This window comes from Lynx rufus, unplaced genomic scaffold (assembly GCF_022079265.1).
Source record: "Lynx rufus isolate CCGP_SWC_20201006 ecotype Redwood Valley unplaced genomic scaffold, mLynRuf1.p SCAF_16, whole genome shotgun sequence".
NCBI classification, from domain to species: Eukaryota; Metazoa; Chordata; class Mammalia; order Carnivora; family Felidae; genus Lynx; species Lynx rufus.
Window position 1 is genome coordinate 7,683,098 of NW_025814830.1, and position 26,903 is coordinate 7,710,000.

The following is a 26,903-nucleotide window of genomic DNA, read 5'->3' on the forward strand; positions in this document are numbered from 1 at the left end:
ATCCAGGCTCCTTCTTTCTCATATTAAGAGATTTTAGTTGGGGGTGCCTGGGTGGCTCAGTTGGTTAAGCATCGAACTCTTTTGTTTGTTTATTTGCTTTTTGCATCTGTAAAAGGCATTTATTCCGAGAATCTAAAATTTGGACAAAGAATACGGAACAGCATCGGACTCTTAATTTCAGCTCAGATCATGATCTCACGGTTGTGAGTTCAGGCCCTACATTGGGCTCTGCACTGATGGTGCAGAGCCTGCTTGGGATTCTCTGTCTCCCTCTCTCTCTGCCCCTCTCCTGCTCTCTCTCTCTCAAAATAAAGAAATAAACATAAAAAAGAGAGAAAGAGAGATTTTAGCTGGACATACGAGCACCCAGAATAAAGACTACATTTCCCAGCGTCCCTTGCGGCCGGTGCACCATGTGACTAGATTCTGGCCAATGGGACGTGAGGGGGAGTGACGGGTTCCCTTATAGGGCAGCTCCCCGCCTTCTGTTTAATCTTTCCCCCCGGCAGGAACGCCTGTTTTGAGGCCCGGATGGCCGTATCTGGTTGTCCAGTATGTAGACGGTGATAGAGCGGGGAGCTATCATGGAACGGGAGGGAAGGGAAGGCTGAGTAATAAAGTAGCAGGAGCCTGGGCTCTGACGGCTTCACGGAGCATAGCTGGCATACCCGTGCTTCGTGGGAGACAGAAATAAGGCCTCCCTCCCATTGAAGTCACAGTTATTTTGGGTCGCTCTGTTTCCCACGGCCCTCACAGGTGTTTCCCCTCCCACCCCCTTGGGCTCCCCAATTCTGGGACCCCTCCTCCACCCACTTCTCAGGGCCCGTCACTCACTCATCCTCCTCCTCTGCCCCCTGCAGCCTCTGCTCTTTCCGCTGCTGCCGGCAGATGAGGATACCTGTGGCGGCCACAGCGGTGGCAATGATGGCAGCGATGATGCCCCCAATGATGCCACCCGTGGCCCCTGCGCCTGCTGTGTTGGGGGTCTCTGCAAGAAGAGGGACAGTGTAAGGGGATCCCCAGGAGAGGAAGCCACAGCTCCTTACTCCCAGGCACCCTCTTCCCTAAGTCATCGCCCACCTGCCCACCCCTTCTCCCAAAGGCAGAGGGCGTTCGTTCCTTTGCCTAGTCCTCACTGAGCATTTGTTGGGTGGCAGTGGTGAACAAAACATACAGAAGTCCCTGCTCCCGTGGGACACACGTTGTAGCTGGGCAGAGAGACCAACAGCGCAGAAACAAATACAATAGCTAATCTGCCAAGCGGCAGTGAGTGATACGGGGTGAAAACATAGGGGAAGGTGACAAGGAAGTGATGGGGGGGCAGGGGTCGCCAGAGAGAGAGACTTAATAGGAGGTGACATTTGAGCAACGACCTGAAGGAGCCGTAGGGGGTGAACCGTGAGGAAATGAGAGCATTGCAGGCAGAGGAAACAGCCAGTGCAAAAGCCCAGAGGAGGAAGCCTCGTGTTCCTTTTAAGGAACAGCAAGGAGACCGTGCAGCCAGAAAAGAGGGGGAGACAGGAGAGGTGAGGGAAGGGAGGTGATGGGGCAGAGCTAAGAGGCGCGGAACCTAGGGGATTCTGGAATCGGGATGGGAACCCTTCACTCATTACAGGGAACGGAGTCATCGAGTCATGGGGGGGGGGGGCCGAGGATGTAGACAGGAAAAGGAATTGAGAGGAGCTGTGGCCCCCTGGGCTTCTCGATTGTAGCACTTCTCACCCCCTGATGTCACCTGTTTACTTGCCAATTTCCACACTGCACTGTGAGCTCCAAGGGGCAGGCTCTGGCACACAGCTGGTGTTTGCCAGATGTAGGAGGAGGGGCCCGTGTGCCAGGTTGGCAAAACTCCCGCCCCTGCCTGCTGGCGCTAGCCTCCCATGTTGGGGAGGAGGGGGCGGGGACCAGAGTGGGTGACAGGACCGTAAACAACCAGAGGAAACCACGCACACGCAAGAGCCCCACCCTCTTCGAACCCCATTGCACAGATGCGGAGATCAAGTTGCCCGGAGGAATAATGGCTGGGTCCCCGGTTTCCACCACTCCCTGCACCCCAGCCTGGCATCCTCCGGAGGGCTTCAGGGCTGGGGGGTCGGGGGGACAACAGTAATCGCCGCTAGCTCAAGCCAAATATAGCCATCCTAAGAGTGCTGGGATTCCTGGGTTTTTTTGGTTTTCTTTTTTGACTGCACGCCCAGGGGGAGGGGGCTGTCTGAGTCACCTCTGTGTCCCCGGCAGAATAAGTGGAAGTCAATACTGGTGGGAAATGAACTCCCCGAGCCCCACTTAGCTGCTCAGTGCCGGTTGTTCCTAGCACAGGCTTATTACACCCTGCCCCACGACAGCTGTGGGGGCCCACACAGCTCTACCTGTGTCTCAGAGGGATGGCCAGGGGCCACTGGGAGAGCAGAGGTGACTGGGACAGGACCCCGCCACCTCATTCCCCAGCCTGGGTTTGGGGGCTTTTCTAGCTGGGGGTGGGGGGAGGGGAAAGAGGGATACAGACCTGCAGACCCTCCCCTGAATCACCGAAAAGCCCCTTGGGCCCAGGGCAAGGAAAGAGGAAGGAGGCTGAAAAAGGCCCCGGGTGTCATCGGTGTCAAGGTGGGGTTTTCCTGGTTCCTTAGTCCCCCAGCACCTGCCCAGGATCCTCAGGGCCCAGAGAACACAGCGGGCAGTGCTCCCTCCCAAGATCCTCAACAACCTCAAGAAGGTCAGGTTTGAGCTTCGCGCCCCTCCAGCCCCCACCCCCCCCAGCCAAGGAGTCCAGGTTCCCAGTCCTGTTCTGGGGAGCACAGGGTTCTCACCAGCCTGGCTAATCCACCCGAAAGGCACCTGCAAGTCCTGGGACCGCCCCCCGCCCCCAAGTCCAACCTTCCCAGCCTCTAAGCCCAGAACCCAGCAACCGGCTCCCCCGGTTATACTGGCCTCAGGGGTCTCAGGCATCCGGTGCGTCATTGATGGATCCAAAGAGTCAGAACACAGCCCCTCCCCCATCCCGCCCCCGGGACCTAGCAGTCCCTGTCCCACCCCCCAGGGAGGGGGGTCTGATGTATTACAAGACACCCCCCGCTGTTTTCCTCCAAGGCGTTTATTAACTCCTGAGTGTCGCGGGGCAGGGTGGGGCAGGCCAGAGCCAAAAACAAGTCTCTGGGGGTGGGGTGTGGGGGGGGGGTTCCTCTCTGGGTCCCCACTACTGAGCTCCGCAGGGGCCTCTCCTTCCCCACGCAGCCCTGGCGACAGAAGTCCAGTGTGTGATTCCTGCTCCCTCCCAATCCCAGGGAAGTGGGAGGGAGCACTCGAGCTCCAGTGTCGTCCAGAAAAACGAGTCCAACCAGTCTGGAACCCTTGGCTGGGGCGGCTGTCTCTGTCTCTGTCTCTGTCTGTCTCAGGGTCACACGTAAATTGCCCGCCGGGAAATGAGGGAGCCGTCCAGCTGGGACTCCATGTCGTCCTCGAGAGACTTGGGTGGAGGCAACATGAGACCTTCCTCTGCCTTCTCCTCCTCTTCCTCCTCGTCCTCCTCATCCTTGCCATCTGGCTTCAGGGGCCCAGGGGCGGCTGGTGTCCAGAAGACAGGGCCCCCGTTCCCCAACACCTGAGTTTTTGGATCGTAGGATCCTCCTCCATTGTCGCCTCCTCCTCCTCCTCCTCCTCCTCCTCCTCCAGGGCTCTTCCTCCTCCTCCTCACCCTCAGCAAGATGAAGGCCAAGGACCCCCCAGCCAGAAGCAGCAGCACCAGCAGTGTCCCCCCCACGGCCCCCCACACCACTGGACCCACGTCTCGGGGCGAGGCCCGGGGTGTGTCTGAGGAGAGAGAAGGAGGGGCGAGAGACAGAAAGGGAGACAAGAGGTCAAGAGGACACATCTGGGGGGCGGGGCACAGGACACGACAGGGACAGTGATGGGAAAATCCGGGATGTGATTCGGGGTGTGGGCAGAAGGTGGGGGAGGCGGAGGGAAGGGAGACCGCGCTAAGCAGCGGGCACCTTGGACAAGCGGGGGCACCTTGGACAGAGTGGGCGTTGGCCAGATGTGGTTCCTTATACCTGCCCAGGGTTTTTCAAAACTTAACACTTGCTGGGGGCGCCTGGGTGGCTCAGCCGGTTGAGTTTCCGACTCTTGATTTCGCCCAGGTCGTGATCTCACAGTTCGTGGGTTCGAGCCCCACGTCGGGGCTTGGGGTTCTGTCTCTGCCTGTCTGCCCCTTCAGCAACCCCCACCCTCTCAAAATAAATAAATAAATAAATAAACTGAAAAAAAAAAAAAAACTCGCTAACATTTCAAAACCAGGCTATCTCACCACAAATCCCGATTTCTTTTAGGGAAAAAGAAAATCAAACTGATGGCGACAACAATCTGCCCCTGGTGATGGGCAGTGGCTGAGTGAAGGCCGGCTGCTTGTATCGGAACAGGGTTCCGCATCTGGCCAGCCGGTCACTTGCGAGGACCCCGTAGGTGTCCGAGTTTGTGACCCGCTTGGGACAGGCCGTGGGGTCCTCACAAAGGCTCTGATGTTCGAGTCACAGATTCCAGAGCTCTCTGGGCTGGACAGAAGGGGACGAGAAGGGTGAGGGTTCTCCTGACAGTTCCCTCCCCTTGGAAGTGGCTGGGGGGCACCTGGTCCAGGCAACATGGCCTGCCTCCTGTCTGGCCATGTGTGGAAAACGGAGCCATGAAGCCCCCTGTCCCCATCAGTGGCCCAGCAGCTGGGAGGGGAGGGGTCTGAGGGAGGTGGAGAAGGAAGCCAGGGAGTGCTAAGGGTGGGGGCGGGAGAGATGAGGGAGGGGACCCTGGGCCCCACATCAGGGAGAGACATTGATGCAGCTGGAACCAGGAACCATTTTCTACACACCCCTTGCCCCACCCCTGCATGCCAGGCCTGATGGGGAGAAACCAGGGGGAGGGGGATCCACTTACACCTGAGCCCCTCCTCCCCACACCCTGCACACAGGAGAGGCTGGGACCCACGCTCCTGAGGGCACCTGCTTCTCCAGGTGTTTCTTTTCAGAGTGGCATTTTCAAATAGAGCCACGACCCAGAGGGCTGTCACCTCACTTTAGTGACTCGCAAGGAACAGTAATAATAATGATAAAAAGCAGACCAGAAAAAGTGTGTCCGCAGTGTGAAGGTCAAGCGGTATTTTGTGAACCGGTTTTTCTGGAATGTGTGTCTGTACCTGCGCACGGGTGAGAGGCGTGGAACAGTTTTCTTGCTGCGGACGCTTATCAGTTAATGTCTGGGAACCTGCTTTAGCGCATGCTGGAATGTTTATCTGTGCTCCTGGAGGTGGTATTTTGGAGACGGCGGGGCGTGTTCGTGAAGTCGGTGGGTCAAAAGTTCTCCAGTCGCCCTGAGGCGAGGTCTAGCCTGTGGCACGGCCTGTGGGCCCGCGGCTGCGCTAACGGGAACCCTGCACCATGTGTCTGTGACCGTTTCTGTGTGTTTCAGGAGTGTTAGGGGGTGTCCGTGTTTTCGTGGTTGTGGGTCCCTTGGACGACCCTCAGGCAGGACTTCACCTGTGCTTTGCGGGGCTCTACCCCTTGGGGGTGCCTACTGACTGAGGGCGGACACCCAAGAGGGTGTGTACCTGGGGCACGGGTTCAGGGGATGTATTTCCAGTTGGGCATCTTGCTGGGTGGCAGGTGGGGCTGACCCTCCCTCCCCGGGGTGCGCCTTCGACGGCAGGGACTGGCCTCTCTGTTCGCCACCGTGTTCCCGACATCAAGGAGACGGCTTGGCAAAGAGGAGCCCTCGACAAATATTTGTCAGATGACGATGTGTTGAAAGCAACGGGGTTTCGGGGGACTGAGGGCGTGTACCTCTGAGAACGTCTTTGAGTTTCTCCCTTAGCATCTGTGTGAGGGATGGTTTCTGCGTGTGGAAACTGTCGCCGTCCGCAGGGCTCTCCCCACTGCCGGCACGTCTGTGCGATCGGGTCTCCCTGCGGGGGTGTGCGTTTGTGCGTGTGAGTGTCAGCCTTGCTGAGGGCAGGCCGCCTGTCTCTATGGGTGCGTTGGCCGTGACCGTGACCCGGACCACGCGTGTCGTATCTCCAGAGCGAGGGAATTCCTGAGAGGGGTCTGTTTCTGTTTGTTTCTCTAGGTGTGTGTGTGTGTGTGTGTGTGTGTGTGTGTGTGTGTTGTAAGATTATGTCTCGGGGCGCCTGGGTGGCTCAGTCAGTTAAGCGGCTGACTTCGGCTCAGGTCATGATCTCACGGTCCATGGGTTTGAGCCCCGCGTCGGGCTCTGTGCTGACCGCTCAGAGCCTGGAGCCTGTTTCAGATTCTGTGTCTCCCTCTCTCTGACCCTCCCTCGTTCATGCTCTGTCTCTCTCCGTCTCAAAAATAAATAAATGTTAAAAAAAAATAAAAAAAAAAAGATTATGTCTTAGTAAGGGGATCTGTTTTTGTTTCTGGCCGTGGCGCCTGTCTGCCTGTCTCTAGGTGTGGGTGTGCCTGTCCTCACGCCTCTGTGCCTTTGTCTGCAGTCCTGTTTCTGAGGGGGGGGCCTCTCCTCCTCCCCACTATGCCCAGTGTTGCGTGTTTGCACAGGAGTGTTGTGTAGAGTGTCGAGCTGGGAGGGTGTTTCCTAGAATGTTTTTTTTGTTTTTTCCTCCAGGTACACATGGCATCTCGGTGGCTCTGTTCGTTGTGCGGCCCTGTTCTCTTGGGGGGTGCGTCTGGGTGACGGTGAGTCTGAGAGTGTGGGTTGTGGTGAGTGAGTTTCTGTTTCGGTTACGATGCCATCTCGGAGCACAGAGCCCGTCTCTGTAGACGTGGGCCCCGCGGGCTGCTGGCTCCGTTCTCAGCCCTAGGGTTCACATGTCTGGGTCTCGGGGCACACCGCCTTGTAACAGTTCCTGCCTCCCGCTAGGTGGGTGGCTCCACAGCCGTGACCTCGACCCCGCCTCCGTCAGCCTGGGCCACAGGCCCGGCCTGGCTTTGTTCTTTTCCTCCCCTGTCTTGGGGCCCGTCCGGAGTTTGAATTCAGTATCGGGGGGGGGGGTACTCAGAGAACTTTTGACCCACAGACACATCAGCTGCCATTCCCAAAATATGCCCCCTAGAAACACAAATGTTCCAACACACACGAAAGCTGAGTTCCTGGGGCACCTGGGTGGTTCAGGCGGTGGAGCGTCCGACTCTTGGTTTCAGCTCGGGTCTCCCGATTTGTGAGTTCGAGCCCCACGTCGGGCTCCCTGCAGTCAGCATAGAGCCTGCTTCAGATCCTCTGTCTCCCTCTCTCTCTGTCCCTCCCCCACTCGCTCGCTGGAGCGTGCTACCTCTCTCTCTCTCTCTCTCTCATAAGGGGCTCCTGGGTGGCTCAGACGGTTAGGCGTCCAATTTGGCTCAGGTCATGATCTCACAGTCCGTGAGTTCGAGCCCCGCGTCAGGCTCTGTGCTGACAGCTCAGAGCCCGGAGCCTGCTTCGGATTCCGGGTCTCCCTCTCTCCGTTCCTCCCCCCGCTCACGCTCTGTCTCTCTCTTCCTCAAAAATAAACATAAAAAAAATAGTAATAAATGAATGAAAATTTAAAAAAAACAAACTGATTTCCTAATGTTACTTGACCGGCACTCCCTGTAGGAAATCAGTGTTTGAGTGTGTTTCTGTTTGCCTAGCTGCCTGACATGCGTCTCTCCAACTGGAGCCCAGGGCAATATCCCCGGGTCTCTTCCCGAAGACCCTTTCCAAGCCTCTAGTCTCGAGCAAGCCCCTAGCAGAGGCCTCATCCTCCCGATTCTTCTGCCGGTGCCTGCCCTATCGTCCTGACGCAGATCCAACCGGGGCGGGGGGGGGGGGGGCGAGACAGAAAAGCCACACTGCCCTCCTTTCTCATCGGCGAGGCGGGTCTGGATCCCTCCCCAGGCCGGCGGCACAGCCTCCCCGCAACGCGACCCCGGAACCCAGGAAGGAGGAGCACGTGCGGGGTTGACCCGATCTTCGCCCGCCACCTCCAAGACCCGCTCACCTCGGACGAGGACCACCTGCTCAGCACGACCCGTGCCCACGGCGTTGGTGACAGTGCAGATGAACGTGGTGTTGACGAGTTTGTCCACCGAGTGGATGATCAGCTGGGGGCCCTGGGCTACTGCGGAAGCTGGGAAGACGCCTGCGGTCCTGGAAGGTGTGAGGGGTCACCGGAGGGGAACGTCAGGGCCCATAGCGGGGCACAGCCCTGGTCCCTGATGACGCAGCCTTTAACACCCAAGCTCCAGGGACATAAAACTTAATATTTAAGACCCGACACTGCCAGCATTCTCCTGGAGGACTCATGGGTTCAGATCCCTGGTGCTGCTCCCTCAGACCCAGGAGTCCAGCCCCCAGCCCCTCCTCCCTCAGACCCAGGAGTCCAGACCCCCAGCCCCTCCTCCCTCAGACCCAGGAGTCTAGGCCCCCAGCCCCTCCTCCCTCAGACCCAGGAATCCAGGCCCCCAGCCCCTCCTCCCTCAGACCCAGGAGTCCAGACCCCCAGCCCCTCCTCCCTCACACCCAGGAGTCTAGGCCCCCAGCCCCTCCTCCCTCAGACCCAGGAGTCCAGGCCCCCAGCCCCTCCTCCCTCAGACCCAGGAGTCCTGCCCCCAGCCCCTCCTCCCTCAGACCCAGACTCCAGCCCTACACCCCCTCCTCCCTCAGACCCAGGAATCCAGGCCCCAGCCCCCTCCTCCCTCAGGCCCAGGAGTCCTGCCCCCAGCCCCTCCTCCCTCACACCCAGGAGTCTAGGCCTCCAGCCCCTCCTCCCTCAGACCCAGGGGTTCAGGCCCCCAGCCCTTCCCCTTTCAGACCCAGGGACCCAGTCCCCGCAGCCCACCCCCCCCCAGACACTGGAGTCCAGCCCCCAGCCCCTCCTCCCTCAGACCCAGGAGTCCAGACCCCCAGCCCCTCCTCCCTCACACCCAGGAGTCTAGGCCCCCAGCCCCTCCTCCCTCAGACCCAGGGGTTCAGGCCCCCAGCCCCTCCCTTTCAGACCCAGGGACCCAGTCCCCGCAGCCCACCCCCCCCTCAGACACTGGAGTCCAGCCCCCAGCCCCCTCCTCCCTCAGACCCACGGGCCCAGACCCCAGTCCCTTCCTCCCTCAGACCCAGGGGTCCAGACCCCAGCCCCCTCCTCCCTCAGACCCAGGGGTCCAGACCCCAGCCCCCTCCTCCCTCACACCCACGGGTCTAGCCCCCAGCCCCCTCCTCCCTCAGACCCATGGGTCCAGCCCCACCCAGGACTCACGTGCTCCAGTCGTAGCCTGTGGGCTCTGGTTTGCTGCGGACATCACAGTTCAGGGTGGCCTCGCTGCGGCCAAGGTACCAGTTGTCATCATAGCCGGAAATGGAGACCTCAGGGGGGTCTGGAGGAAATGGGGGGGGGGGGCTGGCTCAGAGACGGGCGGAGTCCCCAGAGAGCGGATAGGTGAGCAGATAGACGGGAATCCTAAAGAAATGACGTGGGCTGGCAGGACGTGGACCCGTGGAAACTGGGGCAGGTCAGTTTGGGCTACGTCTGCTGAGGCCAGCGCACCTGCTGTCCCGGGATGCCACCTGGACCATTTCGAGGAAGGTATGGTTCAATGGCGGCAGCGTCTGAGGGTGCCACAGAGATCGTGTTATTGCTACCACGACGGGGCCCACAGGGGCCAACATGAATCATACGGGGGGGGGGGGGGCAGGAGCTGGTATGGCGACCCCAGCAGGGTCAGTTTAGATGGTGTGAATGGGGGTGGGGGGGGTGTAGACAACGTCGGGTTGGTCGCTATAAACCCACAGTAGTCGATGCACACGGTAAAGCAAATGTCAACCGGGGCCCCCGCGGGAGCCACAGAAGATGTGGTTGGGGGCCGGTGGGGGCTGGCAAAACGGCTCTTTGAAAAGGGGGATGGGGGCGCCTGGGTGGCTCAGTCGGTTAAGTGTCCGCCTTCGGCTCGGGTCACGATCTCACGGTCCGTGAGTTCGAGCCCCGCGTCAGGCTCTGGGCTGACAGCTCAGAGCCTGGAGCCTGCTTCAGATTCTGTGTCTCCCTCTCTCTCTGCCCCTCCCCCGTTCATGCTCTGTCTCTCGCTGTCTCAAAAATAAATAAACGTTAAAAAAAAAAATTAAAAAAAAAAAGAAAAGGGGGATGAAAAAAAAAAAAAGAACAAGCCTGATTTGCAGTGTTTGCCGATTTCCTTGGTGTAAGTAGCCCTCAGCGATCGACACCAAGCTGTCAGTGTGACCTCGCTGGATGTGGGACTGGGAAGAAATGTATAAAACCGGCCCCTGCAAACCTTGCTTTACCACCGATGGGGGCGGCAAGGAGAGAGCCTAGAGACGGCAGTAGAGACAACGAGGACGCAGGGTGTAGACGTTGCCCACGAGAGCCAGTATAGACAACCGGCGGGAAGGCAGTGCAGAATCTGGCCCCGGGGGGCTAATGCAGCCAGCACTCCGCGGTAGTGTAGACAGTGCCCTAGAGAAGCCAGCGTAGACAACACGGGGGACGCGGTCACATCCTGAAACACTCACAGCGCACGGAGAGGGTAACGGGCAGCAAGATGGGCTCCTCAAAGCTCTCATGCTCCACTTTGCAGGTGACCTTGACACCATCCGCTCGACTCAGGGGCACCAAGGTGAAGCGGCTGGTGACGGTGACTGTGCCGGGCACAGGTCCGGACACCTGGCTCTCTCTGGCCTCCCCGTCCACGGGCGAGAACCAGGAGATTCGGGCGGGTGGCCGGCCCCCCTCGGAGACACAGCGGGCCACGGGCACAGGTTCCAGGCTCAGGGTGACCTCCTGTGTTTCGGCGTGGTTCTGGGGCTGTGCTGGGGAGAGCAACAGAGGGGTGACGTCACTCCTCACCCGCAGTCAGTCAACAAACACCTCAGCCGTTAAGCCCCAACTGCCTGGGCTCCAATCCCAGTTCTGTTCAGCAGCTGCACGGCTTTGGGCCAGTCATTTCCCAGCTCCGGATCTCAGTTTCCTCTTCTGTAAAGTCGGGATAATAAATATTCCCACCCCAGGGGGGGCCTGGGTGGCTCAGTTGGTTGACTGTCCAATTCTGGACTTTGGTTCAGATCATGATCTCACAGTTTGTGGGATCGAGCCCCACACTGGGCTCTGGGCTGACAGTGCAGAGCCTGCTTGGGATTCTCTCTCTCTCTCTCTCTCTCTCTCTCTCTCTCTCTCTCTTTCCCCACCCCCCCACCCCTCTCCCGCTCTCTCTTTCTCTCAAAAATAAATAAATAAACTTAAAATAAATGCCCAGGGCGCCTGGGTGGCTCAGTCAGTTAAGCGTCCAACTCTGGATTTCAGCTCAGGTCATGATCTCGCGGTTTGTGAGTTCGAGCCCCACGTTGGGCTCTGTGCTGACAGCTCGGAGCCTGGAGCCTGCTTCGGATTCTGTGTCTCCCTCTCTCTGCCCCTCCTCTGCTCGTTCTCTCTCTCTCTCTCTCTCTCAAAGAATAAACATTAAAAACAACAACAAAGGGGCGCCTGGGTGGCTTGGTCGGTTAAGCGTCTGACTTCAGCTCAGGTCATGATCTCACGGTCCGTGAGTTCGAGCCCCACGTCGGGCTCTGTGCTGACAGCTCAGAGCCTGGAGCCTGCTTCCGATTCTGTGTCTCCCTCTTTCTCTGACCCTCCCCTGTTCATGCTCTGTCTCTCTCTGTCTCAAAAATAAATAAACGTTAAAAAAAAATAAAAAATAAATACAAACAACAACAAAAACAACAAAATAAACTTCAAACAAAAATTAATTTAAAAAATGCCCACCCTGTAGGATTGTTGTGCAGATTAAATAAATTTCTACGTATAGCACTCGCTGCACCGTGTGCCATGATAGAATTCTGTCTGGAAGAGGCTAAGTGGTTTTTTTTGTTTTTGTTTAAGTTTTTTTTAAGCCAAAGCAGAATAATGTAGTTCAAAGGTCCAGCTCAAAAGGATTTCTACTTCTTTCCTGAAATCACCAGCAAATTGCGGGGCCAGAAGTGGGATAAAGGTTACGGAGATTCCCAAAGCGGGAGATTTTTTGCCCTTTTCACCTACCTTCCTGGAAAACATGGAAAGATACGGGGAGGGAAAACAATAATACCGCCATGAGGAATAAGCAACCCGCCGCTATCACCAGACTGTCCCGGGTGGTGCCTCAGCTCTCCAGCTGGCTTGTGGAAATCTCTATCTGGGATTCTCCTGAGCTCATCCATGCGGTAGGGCCCTCCTCTTCTTTCCCCGGACTGCCAGAGCCTCCGAGGGGCCTCCTCGCATCCTCCCCGGTCAACCTGCTATCTGTCCTCTGACCGTCCTGGGCACCTGCCCCACGCCGCCCTCAGACCCTGCTCCCACCCGCTGCGGGGTCTTCTCCTGCAGGTCCCAGCCTCACTTCCTCAAGGGAACTTCCCTGACATCTGACTCTCCTTTGGGGGGGGACTCACGGCACCTGCTCCTCCACGAAAAGCAGAGGTCTGGCTGGTCTGTTCTGTGCACCTGCCCCAGGAGGCACCTGGGGTGAGACAGGTGCTCTCCGCGTATATCTCTCGAACAGAACAAGTGACGGCATGGGAAGAGACCTTTGCCAGGGGTGGGGTGGTGAAAGTCTTGTGTTTTGAATTCTGCAAAACAACCGGGGTTTCGGGCGCCTCTGAAATGAAAGCCTTTGCCCAGGGACGGTACAGGGTGGACTTCTCAAACCCTCTGGGGCTGAGAGAGCGAAAATGAGAGTCCCGAGCGAGGTGGCTTGCGGGACATTGCCGGGGGAAGGTGGGATCCCAGGCGGGTGCCCGAGATGGAACAAGAAAGAGCATCCTTAAAAAAAAAAAAAAAAAAAAAGAGCATCCTTCAAAAAAAAGCCCTTCCCAAAGTCTCCCCCGTTTTCTTAAGTGGCTGTGCTGGTCACCCCCCCTCCCCTGCCCTCCCCGGCTGGAGCTGGACGCTTTATCCCACCCACTCCTCCCCACCCCCCGCTGCATCTGCTCCCATGGAATCCTTCGCCCAGGAGGCCCATGCGATCTGGCTCTGCTGGTTTTCCTGCTTCGGCGAGGGGTCACGCAAGCCCTGGCCACCAGCCTCCTTTCTGTTCCTGGTACATGCCAAGTGCACTCCTGCGTCCCAGCTTTTTGGTACGCGGTTCCCTCTTACAGGTGCATCTATTCCCCTGCCCGAGGGCACACGTCCATGCGTGACTCCTTACGCTTCAGGACCTGACTAAGAGGCTTTCTTTCCCTGCCCATTCTGTCTAAAAGGGACCACCGGGGTCGCTTACTGGGAGTGAGTAGCGCATCATCCTGGTGTGTCCCCTTTGTTTGTTGGCGAATTGGATCATTCCCCGGCATTACCTGTTTCCCGAATCTGATCTCCTCTTGCTGCCCCAACTGCCTCCGCCTTGCTGCCATCACCTCCTGCCGGGACTCACGCGCTCCCCTGCTCCCCTGTGGCCCCTGAGCTGCCACCCTTGCCCCCGACCTGCAGCTAGAGGAGCCTGTGAAAACTGAAGCCAGATCACACCTATCCCCTGCTCAGAACCTCCCACAGTCCTGGTTCTCTCAGGGCAAAAATCAAAGTCCTCATGTGGTTCATGGGGCCGTCTGTGATCCCGTGGCTCCCACTATCTTCTTGACCTTGTCCCCTCCTCCTTTCCCTTTAGTCGCAAGCCTCCGGTTACACTCACTTCCTCGCTCTACGGCAAATGTTCCAGGTGGGCCCTGCCTCAGGGCCTTTGCACCTGCCATTCTCTCTGTCTGAAATGCTGTTCCCTTAGAGAACCTACGGGGCTCCCTTACCTCCTTCGAGTTTTTCTTCCGATTTCACCCGGACTCTACAGCCAAAATTATAATCTGCCCCCCACCAGCTTCCATGACACCTAGAACCACCCGACTCACTCCTGTTTTTCTTACTAACGTTAGTTACTGTCTGACCCTCCCTTATTGAAGTAGAAGCCCCAGGAGGGCAGGGAGCTGTCTTACTGCTTTGTTGCTAGAGCCCCAAACAGGGCCCAGCACATAGTAGGTGCTCAGTACGTCTTTGGCGAATGCCTTGTGCCTGCTGTAACCTCAACCCGCAGAACAGAGTCTGGCAACGGCAGGCGCTTAATGGATATTTGCCAACTGACCGAAGACCACGGAGAAAGCCGATATTACCGCCGGAGCAGAGGGAGAGACAGATCTGCGAGAGGGCTCTCCCGCCCGGCCCTGCTCACCTATGGCCCGGAGCCAGGTCGTCCCCCGGCTGGTGCCACTGGGGAACGTGGCAAATTCGCAGGTATAGTTGCCCTCATCCTCCACCGTCAGTCCCCGGAGGGCCAGCGTGGCATCCCGCAGCTCCGTCTCCGTGCCCTGCCTGGTCCCGCTGCTCTGCCCGGCGGTGACGAAGGACAGCCGCTCCTCGCCGGGCTTTGGGCTGCGGAAGCTGGGCCCGTACGAAGGGTGGAAGGCGGCCACGCTCCTGCTGGTGCCGGTTGCGTCCACGTGCAGCCACGTCACCTGCGAGACTCTGACGTCCGGTCCCGACGGCAGCAGGTGACACGGGAGCTGCACGGTGCCCCCCAGGTTGCCCCGCACCTCGGGCGGCACTCGAACTTGCACATCCTGGGCTCCTGGGGAGAAAAGAGAGAGGGAGAGAGAGAGAGGTGGGTGGGGGAAGGAGCCAGATACCTCCAGGCCAGGCAGGGCCATCGCTGAGGGGCCCCACTGGGAAATGCAAGCCCCAGATGCGACGCAGGAGCCTTTGTGAGGTCCCGATTCCCGATTCTTCCAGAGAGCACGTTTCACAGAAACACTGGGGACATAGGAATCTCGACTAGCTTATGTGCTAGTGTGGAATTACTGTTAATATCCTTTTAAAAACCGTTTGTTTATTTTAATATTTATTTATTTTTGAGACAGGGAGAGACAGCATGAATGAGGGAGGGGCAGAGAGAGAGGGAGACACAGAATCGGAAGCAGGCTCCAGGCTCTGAGCTGTCAGCCCGGAGCCCGACGCGGGGCTCGAACTCACGGACCGCGAGATCGTGACCTGAGCCGAAGTCGGACGCTCAACCGACCGAGCCACCCAGGTGCTCTGTCTCACAACATAAAATTTTAAATATTTAAAATGTGAGGACAGGGGCACTTGGGTGGCTCACTCGGTTAAGCGTCACCTTCGGCTCAGGGCGTGATCTCGGGGTTCGTGAGTTCGAGCCCCGCATCGGGCTCTGTGCTGACAGCTCCGAGCCTGGAGCCTGCTTCGGATTCGGAGTCTCCCTCTCTCTCTGACCCTCCCCTGCTTGCACTCTGTCTCTCTCTCAGTTATAGTTTCACCTTTCTGGAAAACCTACAGCCCTCTTAGCCCCCTTTTTGTTTGTTTTGAGAGAGAGAGAAAGCACAAGTGGGGGAGGGGCAGAGAGACAGAGGAGATCCAGAATCCCAACCAGGCTCCGCATGGGCAGCACGGAGCCCAACGCGGGGGGTGGGGGGGCTCCAACCCATGAACCTGAGCCAAAGTCGGACGCCCAACCCACTGAAACACGTGGGTGCCCCACTTTTTTTTTCTTTTGAAACAGCTTTATTGAGATATAATTCCCACCCATTGAAAGCAGGTGAGTATATATTGTATATTCATTCACAAGACTTGTTACATATAGTGTCTGTCACTGCAATCAATTTTAGGGAATTTTTATAATTCCCCAAAGTAATTCGGTACCCACTGGCAGTCGCTCCCCGTGCCCCCAGCCCCTGGAAACCCCTCACTCACTTCCTTGGCCCCCACACATCTGCCCTTTGAGACATTTCGTATAAATGGAATCATACACTAGGTGGCGCTGTGCCTGGCTTCCTTCACCTGGCATCCAGTTTTCAAGTTTCGTCCACGTAGCGCCTCTCGGGCGCTTGGTTCCTTTTCGCGGCCGAATAATATGCCATTGTGTGGGTGCATTCTGTGGCATTTATCGGCTCATCAGTTGATCGACACTCGGGTCGTCTCCACTTTGTGTTGATTGTGAACAGAACGGAATATGAGCAAACGGGTTTTTGCGTGAACGTCTCTTTTCCCTTCTCCTCGTTTGTTTTCTCGCGTTTAACAAAAACACGGAATAAAGAAGGATGTTGTTCTGTGGTGCGAGGCAATACAGCACGGCGACCGCGGGCCCAGGCCGCCTGGGTTCGCATCCTGGTGCTGCCACGTGCTGGCTGTGTGACTTTGGGCAAGTCGTTGAACTTCTCTGGGCCTTGGTTTCCTCGGTGGTAAAATGAGGGTAATCGGAGGGCTCCGCCCCCTATAGGGGCTGTTATAAAGATTAAAGAATATTTGTGGAGCACCAGCACAGGGCCACAGGAAACAGGAGATCAGTGCTTGTTAAATAAACACAGCCAAGTTAAGTATAATTACAAGCGGCCCGTGATACTCAGCCTTGAGGCAAGGCCGAGGGCACATGCCCTTGCTCAAGGGGCAAAGGCTGTCCAGCTGTCTTTGACCGAGATGGGGGTGGGGAGCACTGGCCTCATACAGAAACCCAGGGCACATTAATAGGAGACCCTAATGAGGGGGTCCCCGCAGAAGGCAGTCGCAGCAGCGGGGACGGTCCCAGAGACTTTTGGAAAGAAGCCCCCAGCCAAGACCACTGTGTAACAGATCTATCGCCTCGGGGCACCTGAGTGGCACCATTGGTTAAGTGTCCGACTTCGGCTCAGGTCATGATCTCGCGGTCTGTGAGTTCGAGCCCCGCGTCGGGCTCTGGGCTGATGGCTCAGAGCCTGGAGCCTGTTTCCGATTCTGTGTCTCCCTCTCTCTCTGACCCTCCCCCGTTCATGCTCTGTCTCTCTCTGTCCCCAAAAAAATAAATAAATGTTGAAAAAAAAATTTAAAATGGGGATGTTCAAGCAGGGTCCCTCGTGACAATTCCATGAGACGACTTCCTGCCACGAGGCCTTTGAGGGGCCCCGCACGGGTGAGTCAAACAGAGGCCAGAGGCGGTTAGCTGCCAGCCCGCCGCAGGCCAAATCCGGCTTCGCGTGTATTCACTCTTGGCCCACACAGCATTGTTTCCAACACGAACCAGCACTCACCCATCTACTGACCCACAGAAGGGTCTGGAGATTAAAGCTCAAAATCCAGACCAAAATCAGGATATGGGGTTCCTGGGGGTCACCAACTGGGTGGAGCTGAGGAAAGGCTGTCCCTTCCCTCCGGTGCCAGGATCCTTCACCCACTCGGCCTCCAAAGGCACGGAATGTGGGACAAGGGTCCCCCAAGGGCCTGCCCCTTTCCAGCTGGGTGGGGAGGGACGGGCCCTCTGTCAGGAAAAATCACCCGGCCCTTGTGGGCTCTGGAGAGAGCAAAGTAGGGTCGGGCCAGGAACTAGGTTTTCCCCTCTGAGGCAAGTGGGAGCTACGGAGGGTTCCGCAGCTGGAGAATGACTAGGCTTGAACCCAGGGAACCCGAGGGGCAGGTGGAGCCGGGCAGAAACGCCTCACCAGACAGCAAGAAGTCCTGCAGAGGGGTCACTAGAAGACCCAGAGGTTACGATGGAGACTGGGTGCAGGGCTGGAGGCTGGCTCCTGGAGGGGGACTTAGAACTTAAAGGGATTGCGTGGTGGGGGAGGGAGGGATTGGAATCTGCTCCCATCCCAGGCAAGTTTGTGGGACGGTGACTCAGCAAACAGGTCCTGGGTGCTAGAGGGTTGGCCCCTGGGGATGGGATGTCTGTCTCTCGTTCCCTGCTGTATCCCCAGAGCTGACACCAAGGCATGGCGTGCAGTAAGCGCTCAATAAATACAACCAAATGAGTATCTGGCTCTGTGTGGGGTGCAGGTGCCTCAGAAGAGACAGGGACACGTGTATCAGGTGAGGGTAGACAATGGGGCGGGGAGACCCACGTTGCCCCAAGAGTCATTGTCAAGGTGGCCGGGAAGACTGAAGGGGGTGAGGTGTGCGCGTAAGAACCCAGAGCCAGAGGCCTGACCCGCCTGAGGGAGGCCCGGAGGGCTTCCTGAAGGAAGCAGAGCTCAGGCTCGCGGAGCCCCACCCCTACCTCTGGGTCCCTGGGATCCTTCGGGGAGCCAGATTTCACATTCTGGAGAGGTCCTTGTGGCCGCGTGACAACTGGATCTTCTGAGGGAGGGCTACCCTCCTGTATCTAGGGGGGGTGTCTCAGCATTGTCCGCTTCAGAGGTTTAAAAAAGACCCCGCTCTTGGCTTCTTGTGGGGCAGGCTCCCCAGGCAGGGTTTTCATCCCCAACACTCTGCCCCAGAGGGCCATACGCGCCTCCCCCTGCCCCCCCATTTCTTCTGCAGAGCACTGCTCCCCCTCTTCCAGCCTGGACTTTCGTGACTTCTTGGCCCGGTTAGGCCCACAAGCTATGCCCTCAGTATCTGCGACAGCGATCGGCTCCTGGTGGACACTCAATATTCTCTGAATGAATGAGGTTCTAAAATCCCATGGCCTGAAGTTCCCCATTCTGTTGTTTTTTTTTTTTTAAGTGTTTATTTATTTTGAGAGAGGGAGAGAGAGAGGGAGACGGAGAATCCCAAGCAGGCTCCGCACTGTCAGCACAGAGCCCGGCGCGGGGCTCGAACTCACGAACCTCGAGATCACAACCTGAGCCGAGACCAACAGTCGGACGTTTAACCGGACGTTTAACCGACGGAGCCACCCAGGGGCCTCTGGAAGTTCCCCCAATCTGTTTCTAATTCTGAATGAAAGAACAGGATGGTTCAGCCCCTGTGGGGTTAGGGGTGTTTCCACCTAAACATCGCCCCTCGTCCTCTACCCCCACACGCGGTCCATCAGGAAACCCTGTCGGCTCCATCTACAAAATATACCCACCAACAGACCATTCTGAGCCCCGCAGTGCCTCATCTTGTCTAATTCACCGGTACCTGCCCGCACGGAGGACTGCAGTTGCCCTCACGGTCTGTTCCCAAACACAGCCAATAGGTCCCTCCTCCCGGCTCAGAGCCCTCCGGCGGCCCTCCTTACTCAGAAAAGAAACTCTCAAGGCCCCGCACGATCTGCACTCATCCTCTTTCTAGCCTCATCCCCCACCCTCTCCCCTTGGCTCACCCTGCTCTGACCACACTGGCTTCCCCACTGTTCCCCAGACGACCTCAGGGCCTTTGCACTCGTTCCCGCATCCTGAAATGCTTCTTCCCCACGTGTCCCCATGGCTCCCTCCCTCGTTTCGTTCAGGTCTTTGCTCAGCTAGGCAAAGACCCCCTGAGCACCGTAATGGTAATAAAAACTGCCTCGACCCCGCTTCATTTCCCTCAAAGCACCTGATGTGTCTCCCCCACTAGAACATCAGTGCCCGGGGGGAGGGGTCTTTGCTGACCAATCTATCTCCAGAGCCTACAATGGTGCCTGGCACACTGTAGGAGCTCCAGAAACATGATGGATGAACGAATGAGGTGAAGCTGGGGAATCAGCTGTGCACTAGATACACGGGCAGAGGCTCCATTAAGAGTTTGCGCTTTGGGGGCCCCTGGGTGGCTCGGTCGGCTAAATATCTGACTCTTGGTTTCCGCTCCGGTCATAATCCCATGGTTTGTGGGTTCGAGCCCCGCATCGGGCTCCACACAGAGCCTGCTTGGGATTCTCTGTCTCTGTCTCTGCCCCTTCCCGGCTTGTTCTCTCTCTCTCTCTCTGTCTCTCTCTCTCAAAAATAAACATTAAAAAAGATGTTTGGTGGGAATGCAAACTGGTGCAGCCACTCTGGAAAGCAGTATGGAGGTTCCTCAAAAGAGTAAAAATAGAACTACCCTAGGACCCAGCAATTGCACGACTAGGCATTTATCCACGGGATACAGGTGTGCTGTTTTGAAGGGACACATGCACCCCAATGTTTATAGCAGCACTATCGACAATAGCCAAAGTATGGAAAGAGCCCAGATGCCCATCGATGGATGAACGGATAAAGAAGATGTGGTCTATATATACAAGGGAGTATTACTCGGCAATCAAAAAGAAGGAAATCTTGCCATTTGCAACTATGTGGATGGAACTGGAGGGTATTATGCTCAGTGAAATTAGTCAGTCAGAGAAAGACACAAATCATAGGACGTCACTCCTATGAGGACTTGATGAACATAAGGGAAAGGAAACAAAAATAGTATAAAAACAGGGAGGGGACAAAACATACGAGACTTAAATATGGAGAACAAACGGAGGGCTCCTGGAGGGGTTGTGGGAGGGGGGATGGGCTAAATGGGGAAGGGGCACTAAGGAATCTACTCCAGAAATCACTGTCCGCTCTATGCTAATGAACCTGGATGTAAATTTTAAAAAAGTTAATTAAATTTAAAAAGAAAAGAAAAAAAAAAGTTTGGGCTTTTGCCTGAGGGTGCTGGGAAGCCATGGAGTGTTGTACCCAGGGGGAGGAACAGGGTTAGGTTGGTGCCTTCTGGAAGGACCCTCGGAATGGGATGGGGCAGGGACGCAGGGGCGGGGGGGGGGGGGTGGGGGGGGTTTAAGGAAGAAAGATCAACCGGACGTGGTGGCAAGTTCAGCAGGGAATGGCTGGGACGTGAGGCCCACAGGCTCTGAGAGTCAGGGGCAGAGGGGTGGGCTGGTGCCCAGACATTCTGCGTCTTAGATGGAGGCTGGGGAACCGAAGCCAGGAGGACGGCTGGCCTGAAATTAGGACCCTGGTGTCCAGCGCGCTATTGGGAGCGTGCCTGTGCCCTGACCTTGGCTGGGACGTGGCTGGCACCACGGTAGGGGAGAGTCTGGCCATGGGAACACGGGCCTCCCTCAGCTTCCCTCAGCAAGGCAGACTGGTGACAGCTTCATGAGGCATCAGCTGGGTCCCCAGACACGCTTCCTGTCCCTATGGCCTGGGCCCGCAGGCTTTCTGGTGGCAGAGTGGGGGCTGCCCGGGGCATCGCATGAGCCCAGGAGAAAACTGAGAGACAGAGACACATAGCCTGAGACCCTGAGATCCGGGGTTGGAAGATCAAGGCAGAGAGCAGGGTGCCATGGTGACTTCGAGTAGGGGGCTGGGGGCCCTGACTCCCGGGCTCCTGCCTGGCTGGCTCCTGGGACCCATAAACACTGTGACCTGCCCTGTCGGGTGTGGCAGGACTCGAGCAGGCCCTTGAAGGCGGGCGTGCTATGAGCGCTGGCCTCGGCTGCTGCCTCAGCCACCTTGCTAATTAATTAATTGCATTAATCACAGTGCCCACCCCCGCAGCGGACATCCGGGAGCCGGTCTGGGGTGGGGAGAGGCGAGCCACAGCAGCGGTGGCCTGGAGATGGGGCTCTCTGTGCCTGGCTTTCTGCACCTGCCTCCCTGTCTCCCCCAACCATCTCTCAGAGGGTGGTTATCACTCCCTCCCCGGGCTGAGACCTCCCTGCCTTTCTGCAGCGGCCACACACACCCCCACCCCGGAAGGACCCAGGACCCCCGCTGTGGGGTCTGATGTTTCTGGCGCTGGGTCTCTAGGACTGCCCTCCCTGGCCGAGCCCCTCAGACAGAAGCTCTCACCGCTCTGCCCAGTCCACATTTACCCCAAAATGTTTCCATCCCCGAGACTCTGCCCCCCCACCCCCCCCCCCACCCCAGCCCCGCAGGCCTTGATCTCTCTCTGCATCTGATTCCTGGGCCCTGAGTCTGTCCCTACATGTCTTCAACTCCCCGGCTCTCTGGTTTCTGCCTTTGTCTCTCTCAGACTTTCTGTGTCTGTCATTTCTCTCTCTAACAGCTTTATTTTTTTTTAAGTTGATTTATTTATTTTGAAAGAGAGAGAGAGAGAGAGAGAGTGAGCAAGAGCGCTTGCACGAGCAGGGGAGGGGCAGAGAGAGAGAGAGAGAGAGAGAGAGAGAGAGAGAATCCCAAGCAGGCTCCTTGCTGTCAGCACAAAGCGGGGATTGATCCCACGAACTGTGAGATCACGACCTGAGCTGAAATCAAGAGTTGGATGCGTAACTGAGTGAGCCACCCAGGTGCCCCTCTAACGGCTTTATTGAGATACAATTCCCATACCATCCAATCCGCCCATTCAAAGCGCACAGTTCAGTGGCGTTAGTATATTCCCAGATCTGTGCCTCCCTCACGGCAGTCCATCCCGGAACATTTTCACTGGCCCAAGAAGACGGCCCACATCCTTAGCTGTTCTCATATTCTCTTTCCTCTATGTCTGACACCTGAGAGGCCCCTCTTTCTGGGTGTGGGTCTCCTAGTCTCTGGAATTCGGCTCCCTGCTTTATCTCCTGGGGTCTCTAAACTCTCGGGGTTTCTGGTGTCTGTCTCTCACGGGCTGTATGTCTCTGACCCTGGGACCTCCCTGTCTCCCGGGTCTCCCCATCTCTGCCTGCCTCTCCGCATCTCTGATACCCTTTGTCTATGCCTGGGCCATCTCCCTGGGTCTCTCTTCTCCTCCCCCTCCTCCTCCATTTCTCAGCATGGTTGGGACATTAAAAATGTAACAGTGTCCCTGGCGGGGCGGGGGAGCTGGCCGGTGTGCCTTAACTCCCTGTCCTTTCTGTGTCCACCATTCCCTGCGCCCCCCACATACTGCTGGCCTTGAGACTGGCCTGTGCCCTGACCTCCCTGGGTCCTGGCATCTCGTCACTGATGGCTGGGGGCTTCTGGGCTCCCAGTCCCTCACCAAGGCTCTAAATCTCTCTCCTTAGTCTGTTCCTGCCTTTATCCTGGTGCGTCTGTCCAGCTCCCTCCCCCTCCTCCACCTTTCTGGCCCCATCTCAGCATCTTTCTGTCCCACCCTTGTGGGCCACATTTCATCCTCCCCCCGCCCCCCGCCATCTCTCTCGGTTCCAATCTAGGGTTTGTCCCTGACCCCATCCCTAAATTTGTTTCTGACGCATTCTCCGTCGCCTTCCGCCTTCCGCCCCCAGCCCTGTATCTCCCTCCCTGTCTGTGAATCCCTTCCCTGCTCCCCTCCCCACCTCGCGGCCCAGTCCCCCTTCCCTAATGAGAAGAGACAGCAGGCCCTCTCCTCCCATCCCCCTCCACTACGGGCTGACTGACAGGGAAGAGCCCAGAAAGCTAGGGAGGACTGGAGAGGAGGCGACCCAGCAGGGGGCCCAGGTGGAGAGCCCTCGGTCCCCCAGGGGCCGAGGAGGGGGGAGGCAGAGGATCGAGAGACAGGTAAAGAGAGAGATGGATGGCAAGGAAAGACAGAAAGAAGGAGCTCTGTGAGAGGAGAGAGCCAGAGAAGCAGAGAGAGGCGAGAAATGAAGAGGGGAGGAGGTGGAGAGAAAGTGAGGGAAGGAGGGAGAGACAGAGGGAGAGAGAAAAGGGGGGAGGGAGAAAAGGTGGGAAGCAAAGGCACAGAGATGAGGGGTCAGGAGGGCGGAAGGCCCCCTCCCCAGGTGCTAAGAGCTTTCACACGGGCTCAGTGAGGCCTCTGAACCCTCCCACTGGCCCTAGAGGGAAAGGGTTACTGTCTCTGTTTTACAAAGGAGGAAATGGAGCCTCAGGGGCACCTGATGGAGCAGAGCCCAGGAAGGCTCTGAAGTCTGACGCCTGGCTTTCCGGGGACTGGCTGTGGACCCCGGGAATGTGGCTTGCCCTTTCGAAGCCTCCGTGTCCCCATCTGCGAAATGGAAATAGGAACAGAGGACCCGTCTCCTAGGGCGATCTAGAATTCTCCATGAGATCACGAGTCAAGTCAAAGCCTGGCTCAAGGTCAGGTGGGTTCTGAGCGTTTCTCACAAGCGGCAGGTCCTGACCTCATGTCCCTATCTCTGACACCAAGGGAGAGCCAGTATCCAACTCGGAGTCAAGGCTTGGGATACAAATCAGCGACAAGCTGGGGCAAATGAGGTCAGAGGGATAGCCAGGGTTCAGGGTTCTCGCAAGACACCCCCCCCACCCCCCACCCCCACCCCCCGCTCCCGCCTACACTTCCTGGGCAAACCCTTGGGAAACTCCAGTGTCCAGAGTTTCTAGCTGGGAATAAAGAGCCCAGTCACCTGCAAGGGGGCGGGGCCAGAACCTTCTTCACCTGTTCGTCCCAGCCTCTCCCTCTTCTGAGAGCTGCGCCCTCCCTCAGAGGGGTTGAGGGGACTGGGAGGGAGTCGGTGGGCAGAGCAGAGGGAGGGGCGGGGGATTAGGGCGGCGGCTCCTCGCGTCCCACCCCCCACCCCCCCGCGGCGGCTCCAAGGGCGCGACCGGAGGAAAGATAAGGTCCCGAAACCTGGGAGTCCGGAACCGGGAGCCGGGGAGAGCTCCCGCCCCTCCCTGCCGGGGTTCAGCTAAAGTGAAACCGGTAAAACTTCCCCAGGGACGTCCCAGCCGACGGCTCACAAGGAAAGGGAAGCGTCTTCTTTCTTCAGGGGACACAGCCGACCGAGCGCCAGCTTCCAGAGAGAGCCTCCTGCCCTTGATTACATCTAGAAGCCAAGAACCGGGTGCCCCGCCCGCATTTACATCTGGATCTCAGGAGACATTCCAATGCCTACAATTAAATCTGAAACCCAGGAGATAGGGCCTCTTCCGCCTCCCCCCTCACCCCCTGTTTTACCTGGGACCCAGGAGCCACAAACCCCCTGCTCACAATCTGGAACCCAGGTTTGAGCCCTTCCTGCCCCCAATTCGACCAGGACCCCAGGACACATAGCCCCTAGCCTTCATTCTACTTGGGACTCAGACCCCGAGCCCGTAATTTGTCTGGGTCCCAGGAGCCAGGCCCCAGCCCCTTGTTTTCTGGGTCCCAAGAACCTACAGCTCCCTGAGGCCCCAGGTTGGAGTCCTCAGGCCCTTCCCCAGGTCGCCGGAACTCTCATCCTTGGCCCTCCAAGGAACACGAAGTCCCAGCCCTCCAGCCCCTCTGGAGAGCCTGGACATCTTGGCCCCCTGCCCTCAGTTCTCCCAAGGCCTCAAACGCCCAACCCTGGGAGAAGGAAAATGGGGGATGGTCTTGTCTCCTCGTCGCGACCCTCCTGCTGGGGAGCGGGGGGAGAAATTCCCCACATGCCTGAGCGGGGAAGCGGAGATGGAACCTCAGATCCGGGTTGACAGCTCAGTGCGGGGTGGGGTGGGGGGCGCGAAGGCTCAGATTTAACCCTTTTGGTGTTAGAGTCTGAGGAAGGGGGAGGGGATAACCGAGAAGTCCGGTGTAGGATGGATGGAGAGTTGGGATTAAGAAGGGTGGTGGTGGGCGGGGGAGGGCTGCAGAGAGATAAGGGTCCGAGTCGGTGCGGCCGGCCGGGAAGGGGGCTCGAGGGAGGGGGCTCGGTGAACTGGGGGTAGAGCGGGGAGGGTGCTCGGTCTTTCCCCACTCGGAAGGTGGGGAAGGGGTTGGGTCCGCGCGGGGGGTGGGCGTCTGCGGTTTCTCACCGGTTTCCCGGAGCAGCAGCAGCAGCAGCAGCGGCAGGAGTGGCAGCGTCGGCGACGATCTCGACGGCGAGAGGGCTGCGGCCCGGGCCATGGGGGGGCCCGGGGTGGGACTGGGCCCGGGCGGGGGCCTGAGGGCCACTCCGTGAGCGCCGATCGGCTGGGCGGTCGAGCAGGTGCCTGAGGGGCTCCGGCTCCCGGCCGGTTCCCGCCCGCTCTGCTCCCGCGGCTCTGCTCTCGGGGCCGGGCTCTCCCCGCTCGGCGCCCCCGGCCCCAGGCTTCTCTCTGGCAGCTCGGACTCGCTGACGTCACAGGACCCACCCCTTCCCTCCCCCCCCGCGGAGCCGACCTTGGGCTCCGGCCGCACTCGCTCACGCTGTCCCGCCCTCTCTGAGATTCCACGCTGGTCCTCCCCGGGATTTTATTCCCGCCCCGCCCAGCATTCTGCGCCCGCCCCCTCCCAGGGTTTTACACCTGCCTCTCCCCAGAATTCGATGTTGCCCCTCCCCCAGAATTCAATCTCCGCCTCCCCTGGAGCTCAAACCCCACCCCTTTTGCCCTCCAGGAGACCGCTCGCGCCCCGCCCCCGTCTCCGGGCGGCTGGTTGAGATTCGGTCACGCCCTCTCCAGAGTTTACAGCGGTCTCCGCCCCCCTGAAGCCACGCCTCCGCGACGGCCCCGCCCACCCGCTCTACTGGCAGTGGGTCCAGCCTCTTCCCGGGAACTCAGTCCCGCCTGGTCTCAGCCCCGCGCGAAGTTCTGTCCCCGCCTCTTCAGCTGTAGCTGAAGCGTCGTCACACCTGCGTGAGGCACGTGGGTTCTCATAGGCCCGCCCCCTCCTGAGCCCCGCCCCCAAGCTGAAACCACCCCCCCACCCACCCACCATGCCCGCCAGGAGACTTTCCTAGTTCTTGCCCCTCGCCCAGTGCCTGTCTCGCTACTGGGTGCGTCTCGGTTTATCCTGTGTCTTTCTAAGCTCTGCCCCGGCTCTGGGCGTCGCTGCGCCATTCCTTTCCGGATTTCTCTTTGCCTCTCTGTGCCTCTGGCTTTATGTCTCTCACAATCTTTGGATCTCCTTCGTCCCTTTATTTCTCTGCCTCTGGAGTCCGCACGTGTCGGAGTCGCTTTGTGTTTCTGGTGTTTCTGCTCTTTGTCTTTCTAACACCGTTCCTGTGTCACTAGGTCCCCGCGTCTCTTTCCATCCCTTTGACTCTGTCCCTGTGTCTCGATGTGCCTTCTTGTTTCTGTCTCTCTCGACGTCTCTGTTCCTGCCTCTGTTCTCTGTGGTTCTCGCTCCCCGCCAACCCCCTGTCCTCTCCTGTATTCGGTCCCTACCTCCCCGTGACCGCGGCCTCCCGCCAGGGGGCAGCACAGACCGGCCCCCCGCGCTCTGCTAGCCCTGCGGGGCTGGGCTAGGGTCGGGCCTCCAGATTCCGCCGGTCCCTCCCCTTGTCCTTGTCCCACTTCTATCTTCCCAGCCTCCTCGCGGCTTTGTGTCTCTCGCTCTGACTCGGCCCCTTTGTCTCTCCCCGGCGGCTCCCGCTCCTCCCCACCCCCACCTACCTCTTCACATTCCTAGGGCTGACCGGGGGAGCTGGTGAGGCCGCCCAGTGTGGCAGGGTGAGGGCGGGAAGCGGGAGGCTGAGGGAGGGGATGCCACTGAGCCCCTGAAATCC

General features: G+C 58.3%; 1 protein-coding gene across 2 annotated transcripts in view; it reads right to left on the minus strand.

The window, feature by feature from the left end:
* Nucleotides 1-25,525, minus strand: part of NECTIN2 (nectin cell adhesion molecule 2) — a 28,694-nt gene extending 3,169 nt beyond the window's left edge. Inside the window, exons 1-6 of one of the 2 annotated variants that reach the window (XM_047077879.1) lie at nucleotides 25,231-25,525; nucleotides 14,157-14,552; nucleotides 10,492-10,788; nucleotides 9,224-9,341; nucleotides 7,973-8,121; nucleotides 835-988 (exon numbers count right to left, since the gene is read on the minus strand). In XM_047077879.1, coding sequence (XP_046933835.1) covers nucleotides 835-988; nucleotides 7,973-8,121; nucleotides 9,224-9,341; nucleotides 10,492-10,788; nucleotides 14,157-14,552; nucleotides 25,231-25,321 — 1,205 coding nt within the window. In that variant the 5' untranslated portion in view covers nucleotides 25,322-25,525. Of the gene's footprint in view, nucleotides 1-834; nucleotides 989-3,080; nucleotides 3,808-7,972; nucleotides 8,122-9,223; nucleotides 9,342-10,491; nucleotides 10,789-14,156; nucleotides 14,553-25,230 lie in introns of those variants that run through there. The other variant, XM_047077880.1, reaches the window with a different exon arrangement.
* Nucleotides 25,526-26,903: the final 1,378 nt, after the last annotated feature.